This window comes from Glycine max, chromosome 18, assembly GCF_000004515.6.
Source record: "Glycine max cultivar Williams 82 chromosome 18, Glycine_max_v4.0, whole genome shotgun sequence".
Classification (NCBI taxonomy): Eukaryota; Viridiplantae; Streptophyta; class Magnoliopsida; order Fabales; family Fabaceae; genus Glycine; species Glycine max.
In genome coordinates this window covers 54,981,862-54,999,278 of record NC_038254.2, presented here as the reverse complement: position 1 = coordinate 54,999,278, position 17,417 = coordinate 54,981,862, and the positions used below count along the sequence as shown (strand labels likewise).

Below are 17,417 nucleotides of genomic sequence, written 5' to 3'. Positions count from 1 at the left end.
TACACATAAAAAAATTAAATACAAGAAAAAATAAAAATAAAGTAGTATCATTTTAATAATAAAAATAAAAATAATTTTTTTCTCTAGTCAAATTTCGCAAGACTAATTTGTTCGGACATATACTTTGAGAACTAAATTAAGTTGCCACTTCAAAAAGAGCAAATTATATATTTAACTTTAAATTGATTTAAAATAAATCACCCCTAACATTATCTTGAGTAAACTGGCTATGAATATGACCACATTATCTAAAGCAGATGGTAACCCAAAAGTTGCACAAACAAGTCCTAAGAAAAGGTGGTGGTAACAACCTGTAATTGGGCTGCAATGATGAAAATAAAGATTAACAGATCATATATAACATATGGACTATTCATCACTAGTTTTTATCAAAGTTATCAACCAGAGGGGGGAAATTCAATTTCATGCATTTCCCATAATTCCTACAATAAGTTCATGAAGTTGCAGGTAACCAACCTGTATGTATCATATGAATATAAATATAATTAACATATTTTCTGTCTTAACACTAAATAATATTCCTTAACCTTCAGTAATTCCATAGGAAATCAGTGTCCACAGGCCCTGCAGAAGCTGATGAAGAATGTTCTTGATTCCCAAACATTCTGTTTATCATGTCACTGCTGTATATCATAGATGAGATATCTCCATCAAAGTCTCTTCCCTCAGGAAACTCTTCTTTCTGAGTTTGCTTCGCACAGGGTTCATGGTTTTCCATCAGCATCCTCAACATGGACGGTTCTTGAGGCGCATAACAATAATCTGGGAACTGTGATTCCCCAATTTGGTGTGCAATCTGTGCTGATTGGTTTGAGGCTGAAGAAAGGGTTGCTTTGGCCAAAGTGGATGCATCATCAGGCCTTGAAAAGGGTGAGAAGTTCAAAATAGGAGTTTCCATGCTATCAACAATGTCATCATGTGTGTTGTTCTGATCCTCAGTTTGATTTGGATCAGAGAAGCATGTCACCTGAGACAACTCCCCAGCAGTGGTGGTTCTTGTTTCACTGTTGTATGGAGAAGAATCCATCAAAGGAGGCAATAGAGAAGCACCTGATGATGGTTCCTCTCCAAAGGGGTTGTTGAACCTCCCACACTTTGGAACATGCATTTTCTTCCCACAACGACTCTTCTCAAAGACTCTACAAATCACCCATTCACTCTATGAAGAGGGGGGTAATATCAAAACAAAACAAAACAACCTTAGTTAATTACAAGTTCACCTTGAGTGAGAGAAAATAAAAATAAAAAATAAAAAATCATTACATGGTCTGGAACCTCCACGTGACCATAGTCCTGATCAATCTCATCTGGATATATATATATATATATATACACATAGCAGTCTGAAACCATATAATTATTTCTTCAAAATAACAACAGAAAGTACACAAACTCAACTATACCTTTCCAGGTTTGGGTTGATTATGTTTCCCTTCCAACCTATATTCATGCATAACCCAGTTTGTCTTTTCACCTTTAGGAGCTCTTCCCTTGTAGAAAACCAAGGTTTTCTTCATCCCAATGAGTGCATTCTCCATTATTATCTCCTTGTCTTTTCCTGTGGCTTTCCAATAACCAATATCAGTGGCCCTATTAGTCCTTATACCAGTTGGGAATTTTCTGTCCCTCACACAGAAAAAATACCACTCAGTTTCACCCATTTTAGCCAACCCTTCAAAAACCAAACATATATGATTGTGAGAGATATCACCAATTCACCATAAAAGCAAAGATAACGTAAGGATTCAATTCATCAAAACACAAGAAAATGAGAGACTCACCAGGCAAATCCCATGGCTCACACTTGTTCAAATCAACCTCACCAATGGCTATAGCACAGAAACAGTTGTCAACAACCTTCTTTGTGAGGTATTGATTTATGAGTTCTTCATCTGTTGGATGAAATCTAAAACCCGCTGGCAATTCAAATTTCGGATTTTCCTTCCTTGGTTTGGAAGCGTTCTCTATCGATCCCATCCTACACCAAAATCCTCTGTTTCATCAAAGAAGCAAGTGAAAAACAAAAAGATCACAATTCACAAACCCGTCAATTTCAAAATATATGTACTAACAAAGAAGATAAACCAAGTTTCAAACATAGGTGCATGAATTGAAGTGAAAATATAATAATGATCAAGGGGACAAACCCGTTAAAGAATGAAGCACTAATGTGTTTGCCGCGAGGAAAAACAAAAAGGCTTTTGTGGGGGGGGAAGGGGGGGGGGGGGTGTTACAGAATTTTCGGCATGTGAATTATGCAACGGAAGAGGGGGAAAGGGTGTAGAGGGAATGAACTAGAAGGTTTGTTTTTTGAAGAATTCGATGAACATGGTATTAAGGAAAAATTGTGTTGCATAAAAAAAAAACAGAACTCCTTAAATACTGATTTTTTAGGTACGCAGAACCGTGGCTCACATGGTAACTTGGGGAGGTTTCATGCTTATAGCTTTGTGCATGGTGGAGTATGTCAAAAGTCGAAAGGTGAAAATCATGAAATAAAAACAATAATTTAATACTCTGGATTAGAAAAATGTAATTGTCAGAAAATTTCATTAAAGAGGATCACTTTTGGATTGAAATTAATGATTGACCAAACTTATAATATTTTAATCTTATAACATAGTAAAAGAAGAAAATCTTGTTTGACAAAGGTATAAATTAAAATGTGCATAAAACTAGCCTAAGCTTTTTGTTGAGTGATTAGAAGTTGAGAGCTTGATTGAAAATCATTTCACTTTATAACACTGATTTTCGCACCTTACCAATTGTGTAGAGTATTACCTTTCGTATGGTAACTAGGAACACCTCACCGGTCACCAAGTTACTCTGCATGTAAATGTTAACGTTATTGTACTCTTGAAATTAATTACCTCATTCTTTAACAGGGATAATTTAACTTTCAGCATGATATGTGACCAAAACTACAAAAAGAGTTGATAGTTTTGTGTGTGTGTGTTAGTCTGCATGTAAATGTTAACATTATCGTACTCTTGAAATTAATTACCTCATTCTTTAACAGGGATAATTTAACTTTCTATTCATAAGAAAATGATGGATGGGGGGAATGAGAATGGCAGGAAGCTGAGAAAATGATGGATTGCAACATGGTGTAAATAGGAAATAGAGAACCCTAGGTTTAGAAAGCACAGCGAAAATATGTTGGTGGAAAGACATAATATGTGTCTAGTCTAAAGAGAAAGGAATGAAGAACGAAACACACCTTTCGAAACGTGATATAGTTTGTGCCACCGCAAGAGAAGACTAAAGTGACGGTGAGAAGTGACTGTTTGACGATAAGCGATTATACATGTGAATTTAAGGACTGTTGTGGGTTGAGTCGTTGAGGTTCAGACACACAAATTTGTGGTCTGGGCACATAGATTTGTGGTTGGAGCACACGGATTTAGGTTTAGGATACAAAAAGTTGCAAAAGAGTGTCACGACAAAACGCATACACTTTATTGAGTTCACTACACTCATTGAGTATAAATAACATTTATTTTTATTTATAACTTTTATTCCTTTTAATAACTATTATTTTATTTTATTTAAATTTTGAATTTTGATGTAATATACCAAGTCAAAAGTATACAATTTTAGATTAAACAAATTGTAATATTAATGTTAATCAATCCTAACTAATTATATTTTAGTTTTAAATTTTAAATGTTGACATATCACATCAATATAGCTGATTTGTGTTAATTTAAATAATTTATTTTTAAAATTTTATCTCTTTAATTTATCCTTGCATAGTAAAATAGAAAAAAATAATATTATTAATAACCAAAATATCTATTTTTTATTTAATTTATTTTTATTTAAAAAATTTACTTCAACTTAGTTTTTAGTAATAGAACAATACTCCTATATGTGTCTAAAAATGAACTCATTTTAAGTTTTGTAACATTTGGTTTTCAAAAGTTTCTTATTAGAAATTAAGACTCATCCATACAGATCCATAAACTTAATTAACTTTACTTGCATTGATTTAAATAAAAAAATACAAATTAGTTCAAATATTCAAATTAATTTGAATAATAATTATTTAGATGAGTATCAAATTATGCACTTTCAAACCCATTGCACCCCTTTTTAAAAAAATATTTTCTATTCTTTCATTTTAAGGGGGGAAATGAGAATGGCAGAAGGGAAAAACAAAAGGACAAACAAGCTGAGAAAATGATGGATTGCAACATGGTGCAAATAGGAAATAGAGAATCCTAGATTTAGAAAACAAAGCGAAAATATATTGGTGGAAAGACATGATATGTGTCTAGTCTAAAGAGAAAGGAATAAAGAACAAAACACATCTTTTGAAACGTGATACAGTTTGTGCCACCGCAAGAGACTCTTAAAGTGACGGTGAGAAGTGACTGTTTAACAATAAGCGATTATACATGTGAATTTAAGGACTATTGTGGGTTGAGTCGTTGAGGTTCAGACACACAAATTTGTGGTCTGAGCACATAGATTTGTGGTTGGAGCACACGGATTTAGGTTTAGAATACATAAAGTTGTAAAAGAGTGTCACGACAAAATGCACATACTTTATTGATTTCACTTCATTCATTGAGTATAAATAGCATTTATTTTTATTTATAACTTTTATTCCTTTTAATAACTATTATTTTATTTTATTTAAATTTTGAATTTTGATGTAATATACCAAGTCAAAAGTATACAATTTTAGACTAAACAAATTGTAATATTAATGTTAATCAATCCTAATTAATTATATTTTAGTTTTAAATTTTAAATGTTGACATATCACATCAATTTAGATGATTTGTGTTAATTTAAATAATTTATTTTCAAATTTTTATCTCTTCAATTTATCCTCACATAGTAAAAGAGAAAAAATATATTATTAATAACCAAGATATCTATTTTTTTATTTAATTTATTTTTATTTCAAAAATTTACTTCAACTTAGTTTTTAGTAATAGAACAATACTCCTATATGTGTCTAAAAATGAACTCATTTTTAGTTTTGTAACATTTGGTTTTCAAAAGTTTCTTATTAGAAATTAAGACTCATCCATACAGATCCATAAACTTAATTAACTTTACTTGCATTGATTTAAATAAAAAAATACAAATTAGTTCAAATATTCAAATTAATTTGGATAATAATTATTTAGATGAGTATCAAATTATGCACTTTCAAACCCATTGCACCCCTTTTAAAAAATATTTTTTTTATTCTTTCATTTTAATTTCTTATGTTTCTGAAACAGTAGAAACGAAACTTTTTGTCTCTAAAAGTAACTTTTTCCGTCTCTAAGTAATATGAAGACAGAATTAGAGATACACAAGTACAATAATAAGGGGTGAAATCAGAATGACAAAAGGGAAAAACAAAAGAACAAACAAACTGAGAAAATGATGAATTGCAACATGGTGCAAATAGGAAATAAAGAACCCTAGATTTAGAAAACAAAGTGAAAATATGTTGGTGGAAAGACATGATATGTGTCTAGTATAAAGAGAAAGGAATGAAGAACGAAACACACCTTTTGAAATGTGATATAGTTTGTGCCACCACAAGAGACCGCTAAAGTGACGGTGAGAAGTGACTGTTTAACGATAAGCGATTATACATGTGAATTTAAGGACTATTATGGATTGAGTCGTTGAGGTCTAGGCACACAACTTTATGGTTTGAGCACATAGATTTGTGGTTGAAGCACATGAATTTAAGTTTAGGATACATAAAATATCAAAAGAGTGTCACGACAAAACGCACACACTTCATTGATTTCACTTCATTCATTGAGTATAAATAGCATTTATTTTTATTTATAACATTTATTCCTTTTAATAACTATTATTTTATTTTATTTAAATTTTGAATTTTGATGTAATATACCAAGTCAAAAGTATACAATTTTAGATTAAACAAATTGTAATATTAATGTTAATCAATCCTAATTAATTATATTTTAGTTTTAAATTTTAAATGTTGACATATCACATCAATATAGATGATTTGTGTTAATTTAAATAATTTATTTTTAAATTTTTATCTCTTCAATTTATCCTCCCATAGTAAAATAGAAAAAAATAATATTATTAATAACCAAAATATCTATTTTTTTATTTAATTTATTTTTATTTAAAAAATTTACTTCAACTTAGTTTTTAGTAATAGAACAATACTCCTATATGTGTCTAAAAATGAACTCATTTTTAGTTTTGTAACATTTGGTTTTCAAAAGTTACTTATTAGAAATTATGACGAATCCATGCAGATCCATAAACTTAATTAACTTTACTTGCACTAATTTAAATAAATAAAAAATACAAATTAGTTTAAATATTCAAATTAATTTGGATAATAATTATTTAGATGAGTATTAAATTATGCACTTTCAAACCCATTGCACCCCTTTTAAAAAAAATATTTTCTATTCTTTCATTTTAATTTCTAAAACAGTAGAAACGAAAATTTTTGCCTCTAAAAGTAACTTTTTCAGTCTCTAAGTAATATGAAGACGGAATTAGAGCTGGTCGTCTCTAAAAAATCAGGCACGGATTATTTATGTCGTCTCTACTTAAAGACAAAAAAACATCTTTTAATAAAATTTGTCTCTAACATCTGGTTAAAAAGAAATTCATCTTTGATAGAGACCATAATATTCCGTCTCTGTTAGATGCCCAATTTGGACATGATGCTTAATTATTGGTTTTACTATTTATTTTTCATTCAGGCTGATGTTTGTGTTTCAATTTTATTTTTTTATATGTTTATTTTTACTTGTTTTATTACATGAGGAGCTGGTTAGAACAAAAATTTAGAAATAATTTCATTAATAATTAAGTAAAAATATAATCTCAAACAGAAAAGAAAAAATACATTAAAAACAAGAGATAAATGAAATACGAAGAAAAAATAAAAAATAAATCTGAAAAAAGATATACAAAATCATCACAATAAGTGAAGGAATCCGGATGAGCCAACCGCGACCAATCTTCTTAGGCATGGCAAAAGAAATTTGAAAATATTATTAAATACATAATTAATCAAAGAATAAATTAATAATTTAGTTTTAAAAGGTTAAAGTATTAAAGTTTATGTTATAAAATTTTTGAAAACTTATTTGCTCCATATAGTTGTACAAATCATCTTGTTTAGTCCCAATATATTTTGGATCCCTTTTAGTTCTTATAGTCACAAACTTTATTTGTTAGTCTTTGCTATTTTGCATTTTATTAGTTTATACCTTATAAAAGGATAATATATAAAAATCTTTAGTGGTATTTAATTAATTTGTTGTTCTCTACATGCATTCTGCTTGAAGATGAAATGACACAAATTGATCTATGAATATGGAACACCCAAGGTGCGACTTATAGCATTGCAGCCAATCGTCTACTTTTTGATAAAGAAAGGATTAGAAATCAAAATTCGGAAGGATGCAAAAAAATCCCAATTTTTTTTTCTTTCTTTTGTCTTAATGTAATAATAAATCTATTTAAAGGTTCTAAGAAATTAGACCAACTAAAACTCAAATTCGATGAACATGATTTAAGTGCAAAAGACATCAGCATAATTAATTTTAAAGGGGAGTGCTATTACTTCACGTTTTTAGGACATGTTTTTAAGACATCATTATATTCTTGCTGCATATAATAGCATTGCTCGTTGTTGCTTTTAAAAATGGTTGTTTAGCTACTACAGTACTATGAACAAAGCTAAACAACCATTTCTTCATACTTTTTCTGAAGAATTTGTCCAGATTATTTGTATTTCTTTAGTTCCAATGTATGCATCCCATTGATATGACTTTACTGTATTAGCCTCCACTCATGCAAGTGAAAAGTGTAAGATATCACCTATCATTTTACAAATGATTAGAATTTCATTGAAAGAAATGAAGTTTTGTGAATTCTAATTATTAAGTAGACGTTTGATTTTGAGATGAAGAAACATCTATGAAGTAAAAGTAATTTTGTCACACAATCATTATCTTTACTTTAGTTTTCACTTTTGTTTTCATTTTACTTTTATATGTTAAATTTGCATTGAAATATCTGCACAATATTTTTAACTTCAATCTAAATATATACTAAGACACAGTATCTTTATCCAATAAAAACTGCTTTTTGTTGTCACTTTCGGTCTTGTGAGCAATTTTTCATTGAGTGATTAGTCAACCCATTATTATATTTGATCCCTGCAAACTTTTTTTTAGCATTTTTTTTCATAAACAAATTAATTTGAAGGAAATATGATAGTAGTGTTGGCTATACAAGTGGTGCCTTCAATACTGGTAGAACAAATTTTATTATTCATAGTAATTCCTTACAATTTGGAACTTTTACAAGCATAGTCTTCATGTCCATATTCATGTAGTTTTAACAAACTCCAATGGTTTCTTATGAAAAGAAAAACTCAACTGCAGCCACCAATGTTCTAAGTACACTAATTAGCAAAACCCTATAATATAACTCACATAGTGGAAAAACATTAGTTTGGAAATATGATTAGAAAAAGAAGAGGCAGAAGCACCATTACGAACGTTGGAACCCTCAAACAGATTCACGCTTTAATGATCGTTAACGGTTTAACTTCCAACGTTGGTTTCCTCCGAAAACTCGTCCTCACCACCGCCATGTCAATGGTGGGGCCCAATGCAACCTCCGCCGTGATACGATATGCACTCCAAATGTTCGCTCAAATTCCCCAACCAGACACCTTCATGTGGAACACATACATCAGAGGCTCTTCTCAGAGCCATGATCCAGTGCACGCGGTTGCACTGTATGCCCAGATGGATCAGCGTTCTGTGAAGCCTGATAATTTCACTTTCCCATTTGTTCTCAAGGCTTGCACCAAGCTCTTCTGGGTCAACACTGGTTCCGCGGTTCATGGCCGGGTTCTGAGGCTTGGGTTTGGTTCAAATGTGGTTGTGAGGAACACCCTTTTGGTTTTTCATGCTAAATGTGGAGACTTAAAGGTTGCAACTGATATTTTTGATGATTCGGATAAGGGGGATGTGGTTGCTTGGTCTGCACTCATTGCTGGGTATGCCCAAAGAGGGGATTTGAGTGTCGCACGGAAACTCTTTGATGAAATGCCCAAGAGAGATTTGGTGTCGTGGAATGTGATGATCACGGTGTACACGAAGCATGGGGAGATGGAGAGTGCTAGGAGGCTTTTTGATGAGGCTCCTATGAAGGATATTGTTAGTTGGAATGCATTGATTGGTGGTTATGTGCTTCGCAACTTAAACCGGGAGGCATTGGAGTTGTTTGATGAGATGTGTGGAGTTGGGGAGTGCCCTGATGAGGTGACAATGTTGAGCTTGTTGTCAGCTTGTGCTGATTTGGGAGATTTGGAGAGTGGGGAGAAGGTGCATGCCAAGATTATCGAGATGAACAAGGGAAAGTTGAGCACACTGTTGGGGAATGCTCTTGTTGATATGTACGCCAAGTGTGGAAATATTGGGAAAGCAGTTCGTGTGTTTTGGTTGATAAGAGATAAAGACGTGGTCTCGTGGAACTCAGTCATTAGTGGGTTGGCCTTTCATGGCCATGCTGAGGAGTCACTGGGTCTATTCAGGGAAATGAAGATGACCAAGGTCTGTCCAGATGAGGTCACCTTTGTTGGTGTTTTGGCAGCTTGTAGTCATGCTGGGAATGTTGACGAGGGTAATCGTTATTTTCATCTTATGAAAAATAAGTACAAGATTGAGCCAACTATTAGGCATTGTGGGTGTGTGGTGGACATGCTAGGGCGTGCTGGACTTTTGAAGGAAGCGTTTAATTTCATAGCCTCCATGAAGATTGAACCTAATGCAATTGTTTGGAGGAGTCTGCTTGGAGCTTGCAAAGTCCATGGAGATGTGGAGTTGGCAAAACGAGCAAACGAGCAGTTGCTTAGAATGAGAGGGGACCAAAGTGGGGACTATGTATTGCTGTCAAATGTGTATGCATCACAAGGTGAATGGGATGGGGCTGAGAATGTAAGGAAGTTAATGGATGACAATGGTGTGACCAAAAATCGTGGCTCTAGCTTTGTTGAGGCATTCAGCTGATGATCATGAAGTATTATGCAGTAACATGAATGTTGATCAATTATTGAAATATAATTGTTTATTCATTTTGGCATAACACCAATTAATAGGTGAGTTTAAAAAGGGTCTACATCCAACTCAACTAAGATAATTACAATAAGAAACCTCAAAGTTGCAGGACAAAACTAGTTTTGGCATATTCATGCAAAGGTCAATTTGTTTCTAGGGATTGAACATGATTGGGTGGAGATACATTTGATCTTTGGTGCTGCTAAGATGTTTGGGCCTTCAATGTTTTCAAGTCATATGGAGTATGGAATGTATGAACCAATCAAGTTACAGAGTTGCATAAATCTCAAGATTTGAATTCAAAGCCTGGATTAGTATTGAGCCAAATCCAGTAACCGGAAGACTTTGCTTTGGAGCTTGCATAGTTAATGGAGATTTGGAGTCGGCAAAACGTGCAAAATAGGAGCTGCTTAGAATGAGAAGGGATTAGAGTGGTGATTGGTGAATATTTACTGTTGTCAACATATATGTTTCCCAATATGGGTGAGATGGGGTTGAAAAGGTAAGTTGGTTAATGGATTGCAGTGGTGTGACAAAGAATCCGGGCTTTAGCTTTGTTGAAGCAGATAATAAAGCTCTAATGCATTATTTGTTTATTATTTGTTTTGAATCAAAATCTAAGTTGAAAAAAAAGAAGTCAAATGCCGCTGCAAGGTGACTATATGTCATCACATTCTTGTAATATGTTGTCATTCTAAAATGAATTATTTTTAAGCATGGGATAGCCATGCTTAAACTATAACTATTTATGTGTGGCAAAATTCAATGTTCGAATAGTTTGCTTGTCTAGTGGGATGCTCTGTTATTGTTGTTGAATGGTTTACTTGCCATAATATATAGTTCTTGCTTTTCAATTGCTAGTGCACCCCAGATGAATATAATGGTGCATATGTATGGCGGCGCATGGGAATGGATTCTTTTCAATGACATTAACATTGTAAGATTATTAATATGATATAGTTCTATTATAAAATGGAAATTTAAAAGAATTAACAGTGAGACGTTAACATTTGACCATCTCAAAAAAAAATTCCACTTGAGAGGATCTCTTCCCATGGCGGCATGACTGATTTTTCACCTGGATAATAACGACATCTGCTCTATATAGTATAGACAATGCCAAAGGCAAAAAACCAAAAAAACAAAACAAAATGCTTCATTTCAGATTATGGATGTAAACTGTAAAGATTCTGTGCTCAGCATAGAAGATGACATAAAGACTGCTAAGAAAAGGATGGAAGCGAATTATTTGTTTGAACTCTAAATGATGAAAGTATGAAACAGTTCTATCATTGTGTTGGATAAAATTCAAGATATAAAAACCTGTAATTTAAGATCTATTGGTTTCCTAAGGTTATAACTTACTATATGGTAACTTAAAAAATAAAAAAAAATAAAAACTTATATATGGCTTTGTTAGCGTAATAAATAGATCAGAATTTTATCAATAATTCCTATTAGGATTCAATTATCGAAATGTTTCTGTAGAAAAAAATTAGTAGCATCGTTTATTCTCGGTTTAAAGAACAAGACACTGCTGATATTTCATAATCCATTCGAACAACTTGGAATGTAGTCTACAAATTTAAAGCATAATATATATTATTTCCACTTACCATTTCTTTTACATTTTTTTATAATTAATATTTTTTCTCTACTTTATACTACATCATATCACTCTTCTCACATTTTTTTTATTAACTTAAATATGTTTTAATTCTATACAAATGTGGTCTTAATATTTACTTTTAGTCCTTGTAGAATTTTTTGTTACTCGTAAATTCTGACACGATCTCTTAGTATATTTTTAGTCCCTTACCCTTAACTGTAGTTATTTTAGTATTGGCATCACTAACAAAAATAAAAAACATTAAGATAATTGAGGTAATGAAAATGTTTTTGATTAACATAATTAGATTATGTTTAGGTGTGTAATTTAATTAAATATTGTATTTATTATTTATATAAATAAGATAATGACATATAGTTTACTTTTATAATTTATTTTAGTTTTTAATATTAATTAGTTTACAGTAAAAATATTTTACACTAAAATGTACATATCATTAAACTCAGTATACAAATATCATATAAAAATATAAGTAACAATGCCTTTGTCTTGGCCACTCAAATAATATAGAGATCAGTAGGCTAACTAGACACATAAAATAGATAGCAACTTTTTTTAAAAAAGGAAAACAGATATCAACTGAATAGATGGCTATCAATGCATACATGACGTTACACTGCTGATTTAAGAAATTTTGAGCAATAATAACCACGGCTTGAAACATTGGTACAATTTACAAACTGCGAATTTAATGTTAAAACCTGAAGATTATTCTGCAAGTTAAAACAAAGAAATGAGATCAGCCTTAATTAATGAGAAGAAGAAAAAATTCTAGCATTTCAACAAGGACTTCTCAAAATTATGTCATATAGTCTCAACTAGCATGCAAGTCTAGTTAAGTATCTAATAATGTGTATCTTGAAGCGCAAGGGTGAGTAAGAAGTTTCACATTAGATAAAAAATATGCATGTTGAGTAACATATAAGAGGTAAGGATTCACATACTTAATATCTTAAATTTTTTTATTAAATGATCGTTTATGTGATTGATTCATGAGTCATTGATAAATATCTATATGATACTCATAATCTAACAATACATAAGTCAGACTCAACATATTGAGGGTAGAGTCGATCATATTCATCAAATGTCTAGCATGAGAGAAAGAGGTCATTGTGTAGCCAGAGTTGGCTTGCCGGTTAACTAGTTAGCATATATAGGAACATGATGGCATGAAAAGTAGGTCTTCATCATAATAACGCCAAGCCAAGCTTAATGGCAAGTCATCCTTGGCTGCACTACAAGACCTCATTCCCACATGCAAGACATTTTAGATGAAACTTTAATTGCCATACTCAAAAACCCTCAAATCATTAACATCACAAAAAATTTAGTGTCACCAATCAAAATGAGCCCACCACTGGCACTAGATGGGAACTTTTTTTTCCCGAATGGGGAAGACAACATTCTCAACCAAAATGAAGAGAAAAGGTGGAAAAGAAGAAGCCAATTGGCCTTCAAGGCCTTCCTTGGCAGGAAATGGACAAATGGAGTTTGTTTGAAGCAAACAGAGATTAGTTATTATATAGAGAAATTGCATATAGCATTAATGGAGCTATAGCATTAGGGCAGACCCATAACTGTCCTTTGTCTAAGGGAAATTTTAAAAAAAGGATGGTAATGTAAGAGGGTTTCTTAGTGGTGGATGTGACTTTGCATGGGTGAAAAAGCCAATAAACACACACTTTATTAGATGCATCCCCATCACCAAAGTCTGAGTAGCTAGGCAGTTTCTCAGGTCACTTATTAAAGGTCATTTAAAGGAAGTAGCAGCTTTTGACCAAGTTGAATATAAGCAACTTCTCTCACTTGGACCGCACTGTTGAGCTGGTTGGAAGAATTTACTCCATATGGCTACGAGAGAAGCTAGCACAGTATAAATGTTACATTGGTGAAACTTACTAGATAATGCACAGAATCCCTGCTCTTCTTTCTACAATAATTCTTCTATGTTTCTCTACCTACCACAGTCGATTTCATGTTTTCAAAGTTGTGCTGTCCCATTCATTATCCAACGGTGATTGTGGGAAGAAAATCCTTCCTAGAACGTCAAAATTGCCCCTGAGCAGGACAATTGGATATCATAAGCTGATTTATTGTCATGTATTTTTAATGTAAAAAAAGAATAGTAATGTCCCATTATTGACAGCGCCTTATTGACAACATTGATGCTTCTTTATGGTCTATTTATCGTTCATGATTTAAATATAGATTTCTTGACGACATAACTGGACTTGGTTAAATTATGCTCCAATGACTTACACATTCAAAACATAAATCTTGCATTTGTTTGGTGCCCCAATTGCTAGAAGTTCACAATTACAACACGTACCTAGGATAGTTGCTTCAGAGAAGCTTGACAATTACGAGAAGAACAAAACAACGAGTAAACTTTAAGCAGTATTATAATACTCAGAACCCGATTATAATAATGAGTTGTATTCATATAAATCAGTCTAATTTTTTAAAAAAAAATAGAATTAAAATGTTATAATATTCAATAAGTCGTTGTTTGAGTGGAACTAGATTCAATTTCCTAAAAAAAAAATTTAAATTCGAGTCTTATGCATAAAAAAATAAAAAAATTCCTCTAAAGAAGATCAAACAGATTTTCCGATAAAAATTAATACTCATCATTAAAACTGATGAATATTTGGCATCAATATCTTTATAACCAAGGACAGAGCTTTTAAGGGACAGGGTGAAGCCAAAGTTTTACAAAATTTTATACTATTTTTCCCTTAATCTTAAATTTCATTATTTTGGTCCAAATGCAACATATTACGGCACTTTGCTGGGCCTTGGGGATGGTTTTGCTCTTGAAGCGTGTTTTGTTTCAGGCTTGTTCTCCTTGATGGACCTGTTGGTGGCTTGGGTTACCTTTATGCTATACATGCATAAACATTCATAACCTGAGATCACTGACGGCTTGTACATGACATGCTCTTAGGCACAACTTGTACCTGGAATTATTATTACATATAATGCATAGTTTTATTGCTGATAAAAAAAAAAGCAACATATTACAGAACACTGGGATAGATTGTTGTTGGGGAAAAGGCAAGCATTGATGAAATCACTCACACACCCAAAGATCTTTTAGAAGAAACATACAAATTAACGTTGTTTGATATCTTTTGTTTACGTTCACCAAATCGTCTCAAAATATTTCACAATAAATATGATTACTCAAATTATAGTCTACCTAATATTACGTATCACTTTACAAATTCGATTACATTATTCGATTACAAGATATGATGACACACTTACTTTGTTCTCTAACTTTGGTTGGAATGGGATGCTTCACCACTTTACAAGTCTTCTTATTTACAGAGGATGAAAGGATCCTTCGTTCAGGAAGAATGTGATTCTTCGTGAGAAAAATGGATAATTAAAGTCAGTCTATACATTTACTTTAATTGCTTTCCAACAATTTTAACCAATAGACAATGCGACAGGTTGTGAGTCATGTCACATAAGTGACTTAGAATACGTTTAAATACCCATTTAGGCACTTCAAACATCCTTTTAAAGCCCCCGAACCCAGTTTGGTATCATGTTTAGATTCGCTGAAAAATTTGTAACCTACGTTTAGAGACAAACACAGTTGTGCTAAGAGCCTCGAAAAAACAACGTGCCTATGGCATCAACGTACAACAATTGTGCTAAGCCATAAGTGCAGTCCGAAAGAGTGGCGAGAGGAATGTCCTCCAATGAGCCTATGTTAGCTGCAATGTATGATGGAGAGTAACATTCCAATCTTGAGCAAGAAGAGACTGAATTGGTTGGACAATAGGGGCATGAGGATGAGCCAAATTTACTCCTTCGGTGACCAGATTAAGGGCACTGTAAGAGTTCGATCCGCACATCAACAGACGATGACCATTGTATCAAACATCTGAACTTTGTCACTCGTAGGCTGTTCCTTAAGCCAATCAGATGTAGTTTGATCAGCATCTAGAAAGTCAAACTGAAAGTGGTTTCAAACATGAGTGGACAAGTTGCAATCCTTGAAAACATGCAACACTGATTCATCATGTAACCCAAATTGAATACGAATGGCGCTGAAAAAGAAACAGATTAGTGGGTAAACAATTAAAATTTGAAAGCCAAAAAAAGTGTTGTAAATAATGCTCCTTACATCATTATTCAACGGAGTCTCTAAGACATAGATGACTCTCTTGGATATGAACATAGTCAACCAAGGACGCCTTAAGAGGACCATCTATCATACCTGATAGAGAGGTTCCCTTCCCTCACACGGAAACAAAATCCAAGCTGCAAAATTACTACCATCTCACAACTCAGGCCACAATCCCATCTTACTCAGTTGTTGTAAATCGTGTAGTAAGAAAATAGAACTATTTCACTTTCAAGCTGCATGGTTTTCCCACCCTGAGTATCAGAATGTTGTTGCCTCAGCTTGGGAGAAGCCTAACCCCAATATTCTGATAAAGCTGCACCATGTTAAGGAAGACTCTCTTCTTTTCAACTCTGAAATCTTTGGCGAATTAAAGGAGTTCATAAGGAATTAGAGACTCAGAAGTGGGCAAATTAAACTTGGTTTCACTTGAGAAGGAGCTACAGAATAAGTACAATGAAGTATTATTAGCTCAAGAGGAAGTCCTTTGGTTCCAGAAATCACGAGAGCGACTTCCTTGTCCTTGAAGTGGAACAGTGAGATTCTTGATGCCTCTATCCTAACAGGGGCCTTCGACAAGGTGACCCTTTGTCTCCATACCTGTTTGTTTTCTGTATGGAGAAGCTGGCCATCATGATTCAGGAAATGATGCAAAGTAATTTGTGACAACCAGTTCAAATTTTGGATGAAGGACCAAGTGTTCCACCCTTATTCTTTGCGGATGACTGCCTGTTAGTTAACCAAGCCCTTGTTATATTTGGACGACCAAGAATGTCTTCCTGCTACAAAATGATTAGAGAAACCAAGAATGTCTTCCTGCTACAAAATGATTAGAGAAACCAAGAACTTATTGTCCAAGTAGAAAATTTTTAAATTTTGTTGGATGAAAACCTATATTTGGTTGGGTACATCACAACTCATCCAACAATACTTCAATAAGAACAATACCGTCTAAAATTCATTAAATATGGAAACGAAACTTATTAGACATGTAATAAATTTTTAGTAGAAAAATGAGTCATCCAATGAGAATCTCATTCATTTTTAAAAAAAAAAATTGATCGTAGAATCAACCTTCGAAAGTCTATCTATGCATCAGGAATGTGCCACAAGCAGGTTTGGATTAGAAACAATAAATTTGTTACTCTAAAAAATAAATGTATTTTTTATTTTAAATTACAGTAGCAACATGACATAAAAACAGTGTCGGATCCAAAAATTTCTTTTAACGAGAACAAATTAAATAGTTTAATATTTTCATAAAAAATATTACGAACTTCTGTAAAATATATTATCGTGATATTTTTTAAAATATCTATATTTTTATAAACTATAATTACTCTATACATTTTCACATTTTAAAAACGTTGCAACTTTTCATTGTCAATAATATAAAACATTACAAAGATAAAGTAACAAAATTAATACCCATTTATTTTTGGGAGCAACATTAATTTTTTGATGAGGCAAAAATAAAAGGTTTTAAATATATTTATGTATAAAAAATTATTGTGGGGGCAATTGCCCTCGT

The 17,417-nt window shown here is 32.5% G+C and overlaps 2 protein-coding genes and 1 long non-coding RNA gene across 12 annotated transcripts; 1 reads left to right on the top strand and 2 right to left on the bottom strand.

Moving 5' to 3' along the window:
* Positions 1–411: 411 nt before the first annotated feature.
* Positions 412–5,684, bottom strand: NLP1 (NAC domain-containing protein 100-like). Of its 10 annotated transcripts, none has more exons than XM_041011609.1 (5): positions 5,538–5,678; positions 2,803–2,847; positions 1,803–2,014; positions 1,425–1,693; positions 412–1,180 (listed from the first exon to the last, which is right to left on the bottom strand). In XM_041011609.1, the coding sequence occupies exons 3-5, from the start codon at positions 1,996–1,998 to the stop codon at positions 551–553; spliced, it is 1,095 nt and encodes a 364-aa protein (XP_040867543.1). In that variant the 5' UTR covers positions 1,999–2,014; positions 2,803–2,847; positions 5,538–5,678; the 3' UTR covers positions 412–550.
* A 2,554-nt stretch (positions 5,685–8,238) lies between these two features.
* On the top strand, positions 8,239–10,104 carry LOC100790367 (pentatricopeptide repeat-containing protein At5g15300). Its single transcript, XM_003551690.5, has one exon. It carries the CDS (start codon positions 8,508–8,510, stop codon positions 10,062–10,064), a length of 1,557 nt encoding a protein of 518 aa, XP_003551738.1. The 5' UTR covers positions 8,239–8,507; the 3' UTR covers positions 10,065–10,104.
* Positions 10,105–14,765: 4,661 nt separating this feature from the next.
* Positions 14,766–17,177, bottom strand: LOC121174044 (uncharacterized). The gene is made up of 2 exons (XR_005889750.1): positions 15,887–17,177; positions 14,766–15,809 (listed from the first exon to the last, which is right to left on the bottom strand). It is a non-coding gene; the product is annotated as an uncharacterized lncRNA (long non-coding RNA).
* Between the last annotated feature and the right edge of the window lie 240 nt (positions 17,178–17,417).

Coding starts and splice junctions, on each gene's coding strand:
- LOC100790367 (XM_003551690.5), top strand. CDS start 8,508: ATGATTAGAAAAAGAAGAGGCAGAAGCACCATTACGAACGTTGGAACC.
- NLP1 (XM_041011610.1), bottom strand. CDS start 1,998: ATGGGATCGATAGAGAACGCTTCCAAACCAAGGAAGGAAAATCCGAAA. Junction 1,694..1,802: donor TGAGCCATGGGATTTGCCTG/GTGAGTCTCTCA, acceptor TGGTTTTTGAAG/GGTTGGCTAAAATGGGTGAA. Junction 1,181..1,424: donor ATCAACCCAAACCTGGAAAG/GTATAGTTGAGT, acceptor CCCTCTTCATAG/AGTGAATGGGTGATTTGTAG.